Source organism: Sminthopsis crassicaudata, chromosome 3 (genome assembly GCF_048593235.1).
Source record: "Sminthopsis crassicaudata isolate SCR6 chromosome 3, ASM4859323v1, whole genome shotgun sequence".
Taxonomy (NCBI): domain Eukaryota; kingdom Metazoa; phylum Chordata; class Mammalia; order Dasyuromorphia; family Dasyuridae; genus Sminthopsis; species Sminthopsis crassicaudata.
This window is the reverse complement of record NC_133619.1, coordinates 252111948-252127336: the sequence shown is the minus strand read 5'-3', so window position 1 is coordinate 252127336 and position 15389 is coordinate 252111948. Positions and strand designations below refer to the sequence as shown.

The 15389-nt window shown below is 32.6% G+C and overlaps 1 protein-coding gene across 1 annotated transcript in view; it reads left to right on the top strand.

Annotated features, from left to right (window-relative positions):
* The first annotated feature begins 10404 nt into the window (after positions 1–10404).
* The window catches only part of LOC141559458 (lipase member I-like), a 55244-nt gene continuing 50259 nt past the window's right edge, over positions 10405–15389 (top strand). The window contains exon 1 of the mRNA XM_074297326.1: positions 10405–10746. Within this exon, the coding sequence (XP_074153427.1) occupies positions 10698–10746 (49 nt within the window). The 5' untranslated portion in view covers positions 10405–10697. The remainder of the gene's footprint in view (positions 10747–15389) is intronic.

Here is a 15389-nt window from a genome sequence, read left to right as displayed (position 1 = left end):
GAAAGAGCCTAACTCATTTCTCCAGATGGGAGATTCCTCAGAAGTATGTCCAGGCAAATGTGCCTGTATTTGAGTACAAAACTAAAAGAGGTCTCTTCATAAAAAGAAAAAGGATGATACCTCAGCTTCCCGGGTCCAGAAATAATAATCTTTACACATGTGTGTTAATTTAAATTAAGCCCTCACTCAGGTAAGACATTCCTTTTACATTTTTTTGGTAATTGCCTTTCTATAATATTCAGCAAAGCATCAAGGAAAACAACAGAAAGAAATGATATTGTCAAAGTACCTCACCTTCATTTGTACGTTTACAACATCTAAATATTTATTACAAGGGATGGCTCTGGATAAGGAAGATGGAAATAAATATATTCCAAAATGAAAGTTATATTCTTAAGCTCTTCTCTCCTGAAACTTCCCACACCATCTCTACCCAATCCCTTACAAAACACACACACACACACACACACACACACATACACACACACACACCTCATCAGAAATCTTCTCTTCAGAAAAATTGAGAAAATAAACATTTAAGACAACCTAAGATGAAAGATCAAAGAAAATAGTGCAGATCATCTCACTTCCACAACTATTCATAAAGACACGGGGCACTTTTTCTTTTAAAGGAAATCTAGGAGGGGGGATCTTTTCAGCACTGGTCAGCATAGAGTGACACATTTATAGGTACATAAAAATATGGTCCACCTGTCAAAGCACTCCAAAGAATCTGCCAGTTCAGAAATTAAAATGGAGTTTCTGACTATATATTGGACAAGAAAATTGTGAAATACAACACAAAAAAAGTTATGTAGAGAACAAGAGCAAGTGTCAGTTGGAACTTCTTATTTATAATCCATATCTGGGTCATAAATCAAATTAGAACTGAGCTCTATACCTGTTCTTATGTATTGAGTAAAGAATAAAAACAAAATTGTTTCAGCCACAACTCAATATGAAGCCTATCATTGAATAGCCAGAGCGAGAAGCCTTTCAGCTAGCTATTTAATGATACATAATGTCCACTAGTAATCTGTTACAATTATAACAGGGGAAAACACAGCTATGTTCCTCAAATCCAAATCTATGTCAGCACCTTGCAAAGTTAAGTCCAGGGAAATGATCAAACCACTTTGATTCCACTAAAAGTTTTTAGGTTATTACCTTGAGCCTCCCTAAAATCCTCAAGGAAGCATATTTAAGTACTCCGAGAAAGCATCAGCAGAATGCATTGAAATATGGAAAACAGAAACTTAATATAAATCAATATTTTATACTACATAGCAAGATAAGTTCCATGACTTAAATATAAAGGATGACATCAAAAACAAATTAGAGGAGCAAAGAAAATACTTTTAAAATATATAGATAGGAGAAGAATAAACAATGAGAAGCAATAGAGAGAATTAAAAATTATAAAGTGGATAATATTAACTACATAAAATTTAATTTTTTTGTACAAACAAAATCCATGCAGTTAAAATTTTGAGTAACAAGTCAAATCAACAAGAATTTATTAAAAATCATGTATCAAGCATTACGCTTAATGGTTGTGATACAAACAACAGCAAAAGGAGACCTTAAGACGAAGGAACTCATAATGCAAAAGGGAGACAATATAGAGACAATTATATGCAAACATGATATATATATATATATATATATATATATATATACACACATATATATATATATATATGATAAATTAGAATTAACTTCAAAAAGCAATTAAAAAACCCTATGAAAGGCTTCTTGTGAATGATTGGAATTAATCTGAAGAATGAAACCAGGGAAGCCAAGAGGTAGAGATGCAAATGGAGGAGCATTCCCGTTATAGAGAACAATCAGTAAAAATGCCAGTGGTGGGAGTTGAAGTAAATTGTACAAGAAAAAGCAAGGAGGCCATTGTCACTTTATCTTACAGTATATATAAGAAAATAAGTATAAGACCAGAAAAACAGGAAGGGACTGCATTATCAAGGGTTTTAAAAGCCAAAAAGAGGATTGTATAATTAGATTATTACTTTCAGAAGACAGGTATATATGTATATGTATATATATATGTATGTTTGTGTGTGTATGTATCAACATGAGGGCTGACAAAAGCCTCATTTTCAAGATATAGAGAGAATTGCTTCAAATTTTATAAGAATAACCCTTTTCTCCAATTGATAAATATTCAAAATATACAAACAAAAAGCTTCCAGAGGAAAACATCCAAACTGTTGTTAGTCTTAAGGGAAAATGCTATAAGCCACTAATAATTAAAGAAATAAAAATAAAATCAACCTTGAGTTTTTTTTAATCATCCGTTTATTGGTAAAGTTGACCCTTAAAAAAGAAAAAAAATCAGTATAGAACATTGAGGACATATAATGAAATATACTATTCACATGTTAAAAGAGAGGTGATAGAGTTAGGATGAAGATTGGAGCATTTATTTTTTTAGGAAATGGCCAAAATGTGGGAAAGTGCTTTGCTTGATTGTATATTTCTTGTACAATTTTTATTTATGTATTTTCAATAGTAGAAGAGATATGAGAGACAGAGTGGAATAATTTTTTTATAATTAAAATGCAACTTAAATTATTTTTGAATGAATGCTATTCATTATAAGCTCTTTTTTCTACCTTTCTCTATACCTCAGAACTCCTTGACATCACCTCCCATTCTCTCCTCCATTTCTCTTTTACTTCAATCTGTCGAGGAGATGGCTTCAATACAGTCAACCTCTTAACTGATACCCTTGCTCTCAATGCTTGGACAGATTCCTCCCATATAATATCTTACCTTGTCTCTATCTGTCTATCTCTCTGTTTCTGTCTGTCTCTGTCTCTCTCTTTATCTCTGTCTTTTTGTCTCTGTTTCTCAGAGATATGGCTCTCTGTATTTCTCTCTCTTCCTTTCCACACCACTAGCAATAACTGCTGACCAAAAGATGTCAATATATAGAGAGGGAGATGAAAGTAGAAATCTACTAGAGGTGACTGAAGAACCTAACAAAGGGAGTTATGACCCAAACCTGATGACAAAGCACCTACAAGAACATCTATTCTTTTCTTTGGCTACATTCCAACATAGGAGTGCACATAAAAGGAAGGCGGGGCAGGAAGCAAAGAAATTGAGAAGAGAATAGTTTCCAACGTCAAATCAAGGGCTAGCAGGGGAGGAAATATAACCTCTGTTGTCTCAGTATAAGAAAAGCCTACAGGAGAGTGGGGATGGGGGAGATTGAAATGGAGAGGGAAAGGAAGGAAGTCTTACTTTGGAAGTAGGAGAGGGTTCCACTGATAAATTCTCGTATGTGGGAAGAAAAATAATCAGTGAGTAGAGATGAGCATCTTAGACTAGACAAGAGCTGAAGTATTTCTTCCTTGAAAAGTCTATTTGTTTTACATCATACTTTATTCATAAAGGCAACTGGCATCTGGAGGAGTGAAAGAGTATGAACAAAGAGAGGATTTTAAGAGGTAAATGCAAGAAAAAAAATTCAACAAGAGAGGGTATAGTTCAATTGTGGTATGTGTAAAATACATTGGGATAGTGCCCTAACAACTGCAATAATTGTCATTGTTCTGGAAGTAATATATAAAGAAAAGGGGAATTCATTGGATGAACCCTACAAGCCAGTGCCAGAAAACAAAAATTGGTGATTCCCTAGAAGGGAAAATCTTAGAAATATTGATTGCATGAAGGATAGAGTAAAGAGAGATCAGATAATTATAGAAAACAGAGAAATAGAGCCTAGAATGGTCAAAAAGTGAAAATGAATAGTGAAGAGAGTGACAGAAATCCTTTTTGGAAAAGGGCGCAAAAATTAAATTTAAAAACTAATGATTGGTAAGAAATGAGATATACATAAACACAGTAGTAAAAGAACAAATACTATTAATCATTGATCTCAATCAATAAAGAGAGAAATCTACATTATATCTTAGCCCTATTAATGTTGTTTTAGGTGCTTCTTCATATATATATATGTGTGTGTGTGTGTGTGTGTATGTAAATGCATCTGTATGTATGCATACATGCATATAGCTTTATGTATCTGTGTGCATATATATATGCACACACACACACACATATATATATATATATATATATATATATACATATATTTTTGTGGGGGGGACATGAGAGAGGATAAAATGCATACATACAAATGCATTTTAAAAAATTGTTTCTGGTAAGCAATAGATTGTAGGGTTTTGTTTTCTTATCCAATTCTCCCTAGAAATTCCTTTCCTGAATGTTGGTTGTAAGAACAGAACTGATTGTCTAATGGGTACAATCACTTCCAGGACTTCTGTGTCTAATGTATAGACTTCTTAAATTACTGAATACTAATGCTTATAAATAAAAAACTCTTTCTCTACCTACTTTTTCATGAATATCAAAGAATGTATGTAAATGAAATGTAAAGAATAGTAAAACATATAAAAGTTATGATGAAGATAATTATTTATTTAAGAGCCATAGCAGACTTGTTGTGAGGAAGACCTGAATTTAAATCTAGCTACAAACACTTATTGGTTAAATGATTCTGGGTAACAAACTCTCAGGTTTAGTTTCCTTATTTATAAAATAGGTGCAACAATAATATTTGCTTCCAGGGGTTGTTATGAGGAAAATACAAAATAATATTTGGAAAGTGTTTTGCAAACCTTAAAGCACTAAACAAATGCTATCATTGTTAAATTTCTTAATTACAAATTATTCTCTCATTAATGATTCACAAACCTCTCAAGGTAGTATTTTTTTTTTACCATTTTTCTTATTAGAGAAAGATGATACTGAATTGAACATCTTAATAAGTAAACTTCACTCTATTATTTACTAGTAGAGTTTCTGTAAAATATCTAGATAGGCTTTGCTCTTTCCATTTATAAAATGAAAAAGGATAGACAATGATATTTAAATTATCCTATCTAAAATTTAATGTCCTCATATCCAGTTTTTCTCCTTTTCCTTTTTCTCTTCCTCTTTCCACAATGGTCATTCTATAATTGGGTGTTAGCAATAGAGAGGAGAGTCCTTATGCATTTCTTTTCTTCTCATTACTTCCCTTAAGAGAACTGGGATTTACTTTGTTTCTTCAGTAATGATTATAAATATGTCAATTGTATCTGAGCATATTGTAAATAGTTAGCTACATATCCATTAATAAAACTTTACTTTTGCTATCTGTCTGTAAGTTTTAACCTGCTAATGATTTTAGTTTGATAATTACAAGTACAATATTAATATTCCAGGAGAAAAGAAGCAATTCAGGCAGATGAATCTGCAGCACTTGCCCTCAACAGTTCAGCTATTGAGTAACTATGCTGTTTCCTGATACAGATCACATAAACCTGTAAGTACTATTGAATCCACCAATAAAGACCATAAAAAAGTAATCTTTGATTATTTTGTATCGAGCATATATTGGAAATAGTAGGTACATAGAGTTTATCAATTTGAATACAGAGTGAAAACCAACAAAACTACTGCTCCTTATTCTCTAGCACTTATCCAGAATCTACAAATTTAGGGATAATGTTAGAGATTATGTATATATGTTTCCTCTTAGAATCAATTCCAATGAGGAATTTGTGACCAAAGGAGAACAAGAGATCATTATTGATTACAAAGTAGAAAATTTTGATTACATCAAATTAAAAAGCTTTTGTACAAACAAAACTAATGTTTTGCAAACAAGATTAGAAGGGAAGTAACAAACTGGGAAAACATTTTTACAATTAAAAGTTCTAAAGGCCTCATTTCCAAAATATATAGAGAACTGTCTCTAATTTATAAGAAATCAGGCCATCCTCCAATTGATAAATGGTCAAAGGATATGAACAGACAATTTTCAGATGATGAAATTGAAACTATTTCCACTCATATGAAACAGTGTTCCAAATCACTGTTGATCAGAGAAATGCAAACTAAGACAACTTTGAGATACCACTACACACCTGTCAGATTGGCTAAAATGACAGAAAAAAATAATGATGAATGTTGGAGGGGATGTGGGAAAACTGGGACACTGATACATGGTTGGTGGAGTTGTGAAAGAATCCAACCATTCTGGAGAGCAGTCTGGAATTATGCCCCAAAAGTTATCAAACTGGGCATACCCTTTGATCCAGCAGTGCTACTACTGGATTTATATTCCAAAGAAATACTAAAGAAGGGAAAGGGACCTGTATGTGCAAGAATGTTTGTGGCAGCCCTTTTTGTAGTGGCTAGAAACTGGAAAATGAATGGATGCCCATCAGTTAGAGAATGGTTGGGTAAATTATGTTATATGGATGCTATGGAATATTATTGTTCTGTAAGAAATGACCAGCAGGATGAATACAGAGAGAATTGGAGAGACTTACATGAACTGATGCTGGGTGAAATGAGCAGAATCAGGAGATCATTACACACTTCAACAACAATACTGTATGAAGATGTATTCTGATGGAAGTGGATATCTTCAATAAAGAGATCTAATTGAGTTCCAATTGATGGACAGAATCACCTACCCCCAGAGAAGGAACACTGGGAAATGAGTGTAAATAGTTGGCATTTTTTTTGTTTTTCTTCCCTGGTTATTTTTACCTTCTGAATCCAATTCTTCCGGTGCAACAAGAAATTCGTTTCTGCACACATATATTATATCTAGGATATACTATAACCCATTTAACAAGTATGAGACTGCCTGCAATCTCGGGGAGGGGGTGGAGGGAAGGAGGGAAAATTCGGAATAAAAGTGAGTGCAAGGGATAATGTTGTAAAAAATTATCCATGCATATACACTGTCAAAATAAGTTATAATTATAAAATTAATTAACAAATGTTAAAAAAAACATTTAACAAACCACACACACAAAAAAGAATCAATTCCAATGAAAGTGGCCCACTATCTCCTCCCATTTTCATTTTCACTATAATACATCATTTGTACCTCTTAATGTGAGATAATTTATCCCCTTCTACTTCTGTCTTCCTTCTCCTTCCAGTATAGTCCTCTTTCTCACCTCTTAATATTTTTTTTATATTTCCATCAAAGTTACCTTACGCCTTACGTCTACATCATCTGTCTATGCATACTCCTAACTGCATTAATAGTAATACAGTTCTTATGAGTTACAAGTATCATCTTCCCATGTAGAAATTCAAACAATTTAGTCTTATCGAATACCTTATATCTCTATTTCCTTTTTATCATTTGCTCTTGTCTTTTTTATCAGGAAAGATTGGTAGTCCTCTATTTTATCAAATGGCCAGTTTTTCTGAACAATTATGCTCAGTTTTGCTAGGTAGGTGATTCTTGGTTGGAATTCTGGCTCCTTTGGCTTCCAGAATATTATATTCCATGCCCTCTGATCCTTTTATGTAGAATCTGCTAAATCCCTGTCTAATCCTGACTTTGGTTCCAGGTTCCAATTCCAATATAAACTGTTGCTTTTTTTGGCTGCCTGCAATATTTTCTCCTTACCCTGGGAGTTCTGGAATTTGGCTATAATGTTCTTGGGAATTCTCATTTTATAATGTCTTTCAGTAGTGTCTTCTTTCTTTGTCTATTTTACTCTATCTTGATATCTAGGATATCAAGGAAGTTTTCTTTGATACTTTCTTGAAGTACGATGTCTAGGTCCCTTTTTTTGATGATGGTTTTCAGTTAGTACAAAAATACTTAATTTATCTCTCCTGAATCTATTTTCCAGCCAGCTGTTTTTTCAATGAAATATTTTATGCTTTCTTCTATTTTTTTTCATTCTTTTGATTTTGTTTGATTGATTCTTAATGTCTTGTGGATTCCTTAGCTTCCACTTCTCCAATTCTAATTTTTAAGAAGTTATTTTCTTCAATTCACTTTTTTTCAACTCCTTTCCCATTTCACCAATTCTACTATACTTTTTGTATATCTTTTTCTATTGGTGAGGGGTGGGTAGGTTCCTCTATCAAGGTGCAGATTCTTTTTTCAAGATTCTCTTGCCTCACTTTCATTTCTTTCCCCATTTTTTCTTCTACCTTTCTTATTTAACTTTTAAAACCCTTTTTGAGCTCTTCCAGCATTTCTTTGGGGGGCCTTAGAGAAATTCACATTTGTCTTTGTATGTTTGCATATAGGCATTTTAGCATTGTTGACCTTTTCTGAATTTTGTTTTGATCTTCCCTGTCATCATCATAACTTTCTGTGATCTGGTTCTTTTTTTGTTTTTTGTCCCCCCCCCCCATATTTGAAGCATCATTGATTTCAAAGTTGAGTTTTGTTCCTGGGATGAAAAAATGTAGCTCTTGTCCCAAGTTTCTTGGGCTAGAGACTACAGACTTTGGCTGCTTCCTTAGTGTTATACAGGTGTCATAGGTGACCTGACAGCTTACTTGCTGCTGCACTGGGGGCAGAGGGAGCTGGCCACTGGCCTAGTACTATGATGGGGCCCATGGAGGGTCCTAACTGTACTGAGGAACTCTGGAGGAATCCTAGTCTCCTGGTGTTGTCCCAGGGCAGTTAGTGAGCCCTGGCTGCTTTCCTGGTACTGCACTGGAGCTGCAAGGAGGCTGGCCATTTTACTGCTACTGCACTTTTAAGATTGTGTTTGGTATCTTGACTAGTACTATATCAGGAACTGCATCATAAAAGGGAAATTAGTGGGAATGTAAATTAATGGGAGATATGATTTAAGAGATGACACAATTTTCAAAAGTAGATTAATAATTTTCATATAAACATATTATTGCTAATTATGAAGAAGGCCAAATAATTTTCCTATTTGAAGCATCTTCCTTATCACTTTATGAGAGACAGAAATTAAATTTCTAACTCAGGACTCATTGTATAATAAGGGAAATTCTCTGAAATGTCCAATGAATTATGTAATGATTCTTCTTAAAGCTCTATTTATAATTTGCTTTTACTTTGATTATAGGATTAAGTTCCTTTTTGTAGGAAGAGTTAACCTTAAACTCAGTCATTTTAACATAATCTTTTAAATTTAAATTACTTATAGTTAGTGAATAGATTGATTTAGAAGACTTTATCATATAATTTATCATTAAGTAGCAGATAACTTTAGAAGAACAAAATAATCATAAGAATATAAGCTTTTTCAACAGTCTAAATTTCTCTTTCTAGTAGTCTAAGAATATAATGGGCTATGACTGTCAACTACTAACCATATGTGTCTCTTTACCAGTATACTTTCTGGTTGCAAAGGGTACTATCTCTAGTAAAGGACTTTTGACAAAGAATTAAGAAAATCGGGAGAAGCAAAACTAGGCAGATGATACTCCTTGTCCAGTTGAATTACTTCCAAAACAAATTTCCAACTCTTTTTGTTTAAACTTTAGCTCTGTAAGTCACTCTTTGTCTTTGACCTAGGAAGAAGTAGGTGACCTGATTTGGTATGTCAAAGCTAGTTTTACAAATTAAATCATAGATGGCTCAGTAACTTTGTCCTCAGTTTTCTTTTTTTAAATTTCAGATAATCAATTTTAATGTCATCTACATGTGTTCAGGCTTAAATACCTCCTGGCAACTATACAGCCTATCTCCCTTTGTCATTTTATATTCTTCATCAAAGAGGTTATTTAAAAAAAAAAAAAAAGAATCCACTTTAATCTTCCTGAAATACCATTGGGGATCACCCAAAGTTTTACACATATAAACACATATTTTACACCAGAACTTAGAAGGCTTTTTTGTATTACATATTATTGGTAGTACATTTATGATACATAAGTACAGAAATAAAGATATAGATAAACAAGTGGAAAAAGATATAGTATGTATTTGAAGTAGGATTTACCATATTCAAGTTCCTGATTTGCCACTTTCTACTTTTGTGATTTTGTATAAATCACTTAACTTATATTAGTCTGCTTTTTTTAATCTATAAAAATAGAATCGGATTAAATAACTTGTAAAGTCTTTCCTAAAAGTAAATATTGTCTGGGTAGAGATCAGATTTGAAAAATTGGTTATGATGCTTGATAATAAATACTGAATTTAGAATAAAGCAGAAAGATGGGCAATGGATAAAATGCTGGAATAGGATTCAGGAAAACCTGAGTTCAAGCCTGCAATCCTTTAAGTCATATAAAGACTAGCTATTATTTATTTCCTTAAATTTGATGTCAACAAAAGAAAATATCTCATAATTTGGCTTTTAACAGACTCCCATAGTTTGAGGGTGGGAAATAGTGATAAACATAAGAAATATTCTAGAGAGACAAAATAGAGGAGGTTAATTTTTCATCACAGAAGGTCAATTTTACAATCAGTATAAGAAATAGCATAAGTTCTTCTGAATCCTACTGTGCTTTCTCACTGGGCTGAATACCAGATGTGCCAAACTTCCAATATATACAATCCTTGACTATTTTTGACATTTCATTGCCTGAAAGCACAAGGAATGATGCAACTAGTTTCTATCTTTCTAAATTCTACATATCTGGCAAAGAATATAGCTTTGCCAAATGTTCGTGGACCACAAATTAAATTAAGGGAACAGAAAGTGCCTCAACTTCTTAAGCAAAGAGGGCGGAGACTGAAGGGCAAAAAATCAAAAGCATTTCATTTTTTTTTTTTAACACTACAACCATTTCCAGTGTGTCTTTTTGAGAGAAATGTGACTTTCATGCCAGGAGGAAGATAAATCCATGAAGAAAGAATTTTCCTTTTTGAAACTGGATGCTTATTTTATTTTTCACCATTCCAAATGTTGAGGTTTTACATCTTGCTCAGTTTGATGTGCTGGACAAGTTCTGGTAAGATATCTATTGGCAATTATACTTGCTCATACACTCAATATTTATACCAAAAAGATCAGTTATCTACCTAAAATGCTTAGATAAAGGCAGGGGAAATAGTCAAAATCTTAATATTTATTAGTATTAAGATGTTGGTTAGAAATTTGTTTGCTATGGAATAAGAACAGTTTTTACCATGAATTTAGATTTTTTTTTAAGTTGTATTTCTTTTCCAGCATGAATTTACAGTGGAATGCTTGTTTTAGTTAGACACCAAAAATACTCATCTTATGGAAAAAGAAAAGTCACAATTTTAAAAGTTCTGAACATGAATAATTTTCATGTGAATGCTTGTGGTAGTAGAACACTTAGATATATGATAACATACATTTATTTTATTCGTGAGGATACAATTATATCATCTTAAAATATGATTTACTTTTTTTTATCCTTGTGTTTAAAAGTTTTAGGCATCTGTCATTCCCAAGGAATGTTTGAATACTATGTTTTGGGTTTGTATGGGTTTTTTTAAATTATACATTAAATGTTCTTTATCCATTGCTATTTTTAGTTTTGTTCTTCTGTATTGTTCTTTGGACATTGTATATTTCTGGTATCTCATAGTTTAAAATTTTAATTTTCTCTTCTTATATTTCAATATATGTGTTCAAATATTAGCTATGATAATCTTGGCTTTCTGCTATAAGACCAGCTAAATATTAGTTCAGTTTCTAATGTAATTGGTAGCAGTTGATGAAATTATGAAAGATTGTCTTATTATCAACATTTTCATTCTAGAAAAATGAGAAATTAAACACAGTAAGAGATCTTTTAATATTAACAATAACAATTAGCAACTGGTAGAGAATGACACTTTGATCAGTACTCAGAGGACTGATAATGCAAACAACAAAAGATATACAAACAAGGGTGGGGAGACAGGGAAATTTGATAGATTAGTATTCTAAAAAACAAAAGTTGAGTCAACAGCTAATAACACAAGCAAAAGAAGTTAACATGCCATTTTACATTACCACCTCTCCTCATCTTCTCTCCCCTGTACATTAACCAGAATAATTATAGCTAATATTTAAATAGTGCTTTAGCAGAGTACTTTACATTTGTAATATCATTTAATATTTACTATGACCCTTAAAGTAAATAGTATTAGGTTGCAGAAATTGAGGTTAACAAAGATTAAATGACTTGCCCAGTCAAACTGCAAATGGCTAAAGTAGGATCACCTGTATTTATCTAAATCCCCTAGAAAATAATCTTAATTCTGGACTTTATATTTCCTTTGGAGAAAGACTCAATATTAACATTACTATAAACACAATCACTGATCAACTTAAACAAACATTCATTGTCTATTATGTGTAAGGCATTGTACAGTGAATCACACTGCTTGCAAAACAAAAGAAAAGAAACAAGGAATATACATTCTGCTGAGGAGATATATCTTATACAAAGCACAGTGAATACAAAGCATTTTGAGAAGAAAGACAGTATGGACAGCTAAGAGTATGAGGCAAGGCTTCACAGAAGCAGAAATGACATAAATAATTCTCAGAGATGGAGTAGTGTTAGGTAGAATAGATGAGGCAGTTTGCAGATTTGAAGAGATGAGCTATGAAATGGGGGGGAGGGCAATAGGATATTTTAGCTGGAATGAATAATAAAAGAAGGGGAGTTCATATGAGTAAAGATAGATTCAAACTAAATAGAAAACCTTAAATGACTAGTTAAAGAGTTTTTATTTTATTTTAAAGACAATAGGGGTCTTTTGTGGCTTTGGGGGGATGACATGATGAGAATTATGTGGTTAGTCTTGCATATTAGGAAGATTGGAATTAGGTGAGACTAATTAGGAGGCTACTAAAGCATTTCAGCATAGAGGTGTTGAGGACTTGAGAATATATGAACTGGAATTCGTATAGAATTAATGATTTATGATTTGCAATCTTATGTGTTTCTTTATGATGATGATTAACTTTAAGGATGTTTACTCTGCTTTGGAAATGCCCTAAAATGAAATAGACACAGTCCTGCTTATCCTTTTTAATTATTGCTATAGGCATTGCAAACTCAGAACAGAAAGTCTAGAATCCCACCTGTTTGATACTTAACTTGTTTCGTTGCCCTGTAAATTGTGTCTATTTTAAATAAATATTTTATACTTGTGTTACAGTTTTAGGAATAGAGTATTTTAAATAATTATTTCACAAATCACCACAAAATTAGTGTAGAAAAGCAAAAATAAAGGGGTAGAGCACCTGTGCTGTTTTTTTTTAACATTTTATAGCACTTTATTTTTTTTAATTTTTTAAAAATTAATTTTATAATTATAACATTTTTGACAGTACATATGCATAGGTAATTTTTAAAATTATCCCTTGTAGTCCCTTCTGTTCTGAATTTTCCCCTCCTTCCCTCCACCCCCTCCCCTAGATGGGAGGCATTCCCATACATATTAAATATGTTATAGCATATCCTAGGTACAATATATATGTGCAGAACCGAATTTTGTTGTTGTTGTTGTTGCAAGGGAAGAATTGGATTTGGAAGGTAAAAATAACCTGGAGAGAAAAACAAAAAATGCTAACAGTTTACACTCATTTCCCAGTGTTTCTTCTCTGGATGTAGCTGATTCTGTCCATCATTGATCAATTAGAATTGGATTAACTCTTCTCTATGTTGATATCCTCTTGCATCAGAATACATCCTCATATAATATTGTTGTTGAAGTGTATAATGATCTCCTAGTTCTGCTCATTTCACTCGGCATCAGTTGATATAAATCTCTCCAAGCCTCTCTGTATTCATCCTGCTGGTCATTTCTTACAGAACAATAATATTCCATAACATTCATATATCATAATTTACCCAACCATTTTCCAGTTTCTAGCCACTACAAAAAGGGCTGCCACAAACATTCTTGCACATACAGGTCCCTTTCCTTCTTTGGTATCTCCTTGGGATATAAGCCCAGTAGTAGCACTGCTGGATCAAAGGGTATGCCAAGTTTGATAACTTTTTGGACATAATTCCAGATTGCTCTCCAGAATGGCTGGATTCTTTCACAACTCCAGTTGTCCCACATCCTCTACAACATTCATCATTATTTTTTTTTTTCTGTCATCTTAGCCAATCTGACAGGTGTGTAGTGGTATCTCAGAGTTGTCTTAATTTGCATTTCTCTGATCAATAGTGATTTGGAACACTCTTTCATATGAGTGGAAATAGTTTCAATTTCATCATCTGAAAATAGTCTATTCATATCTTTTGACCATTTATCAATTGGAGAATGGCTTGATTTCTTATAAATTAGAGTCAATTCTCTGTATATTTTCAAGATTGAGGCCTTTATCAGAACCTTTAACTGTAAAAATATTTTCCCAATTTGTTACTTCCCTTCTAATTTTGTTTTCATTAGTTTTGTTTGTACAAAAGCTTTTTAATTTGATGTAATGAAAATCCTCTATTGTGTGATCAATAATGATCTCTAGTTCTCCTTTGGTCACAAATTCCTTCCTCCTCCACAATTCTGAGAGGTAAACTATCCTATGTTCCTCTAATTCATTTATGATCTCATTCTTTATGCCTAAATCTTGGACCCATTTTGATCTTATCTTAGTATGTAGTGTTAAATGTGGGTCCATGCCTAGTTTCTGCCGTACTAATTTCCAGTTTTCCCAGCAGTTTTTGTCAAATAATGAATTCTTATCCCAAAATTTGGGATCTTTGGGTTTGTCAAAGATTAGATTGCTGTTTTTATTCACTATCTTGCCCTGTGAACCTAACCTATTCCACTGATCAACTAGTCTATTTCTTAGCCAATACCAAATGGTTTTGGTGATTGCTGCTTTATAATATAGTTCTAGATCAGGTACAGCTAGGCCACCTTCATTTGATTTTTTTTTAATAATTCCCTTGAAATTCTCGACCTTTTGTTCTTCCATATGAATTTTGTTGTTATTTTTTCTAGGTCATTAAAATAGTTTCTTGGGAGTCTGATTGGTATAGTACTAAATAAATAGATTAGTTTAGGTAGTATTGTCATCTTGACTATATTTGCTTGGCCTATCCAAGAGCATTTAATGTCTTACCAATTATTTAAATCTGACTTTATTTTTGTGGCAAGTGTTTTGTAATTTTGCTCATATAATTCCTGACTTTTCTTTGGTAGATATATTCCCAAATATTTTATACTATCAACAGTTATTTTGAATGGAATTTCTCTTTGTATCTCTTGCTGTTGGATTGTGTTGGTAATGTATAAAAATGCTGAGGATTTATGTGGATTTATTTTTTATCCTGCAACTTTGGTAAAGTTCTGAATTATTTCTAATAGCTTTTTAGCAAAGTCTTTGGGGTTCTCTAAGTATACCATCATGTTATCTGCAAAGAGTGATAGTTTGATTTCCTCATTACCTACTCTAATTCCTTGAATCTCTTTCTTGGCTCTTATTGCCAAGGCTAGAGTTTCTAGTACTCTATTGAATGGTAATGGTGACAGTGGGCAACCTTGTTTCACTGCTGATCTTATTGGGAAAGGTTCCAGTTTATCGTCATTACATATGATGTTTACTGATGGATTTAAATATATGCTCCTAATTATTTTACGGAATACTCCATTTATCCTATACTCTCAAGTGTTT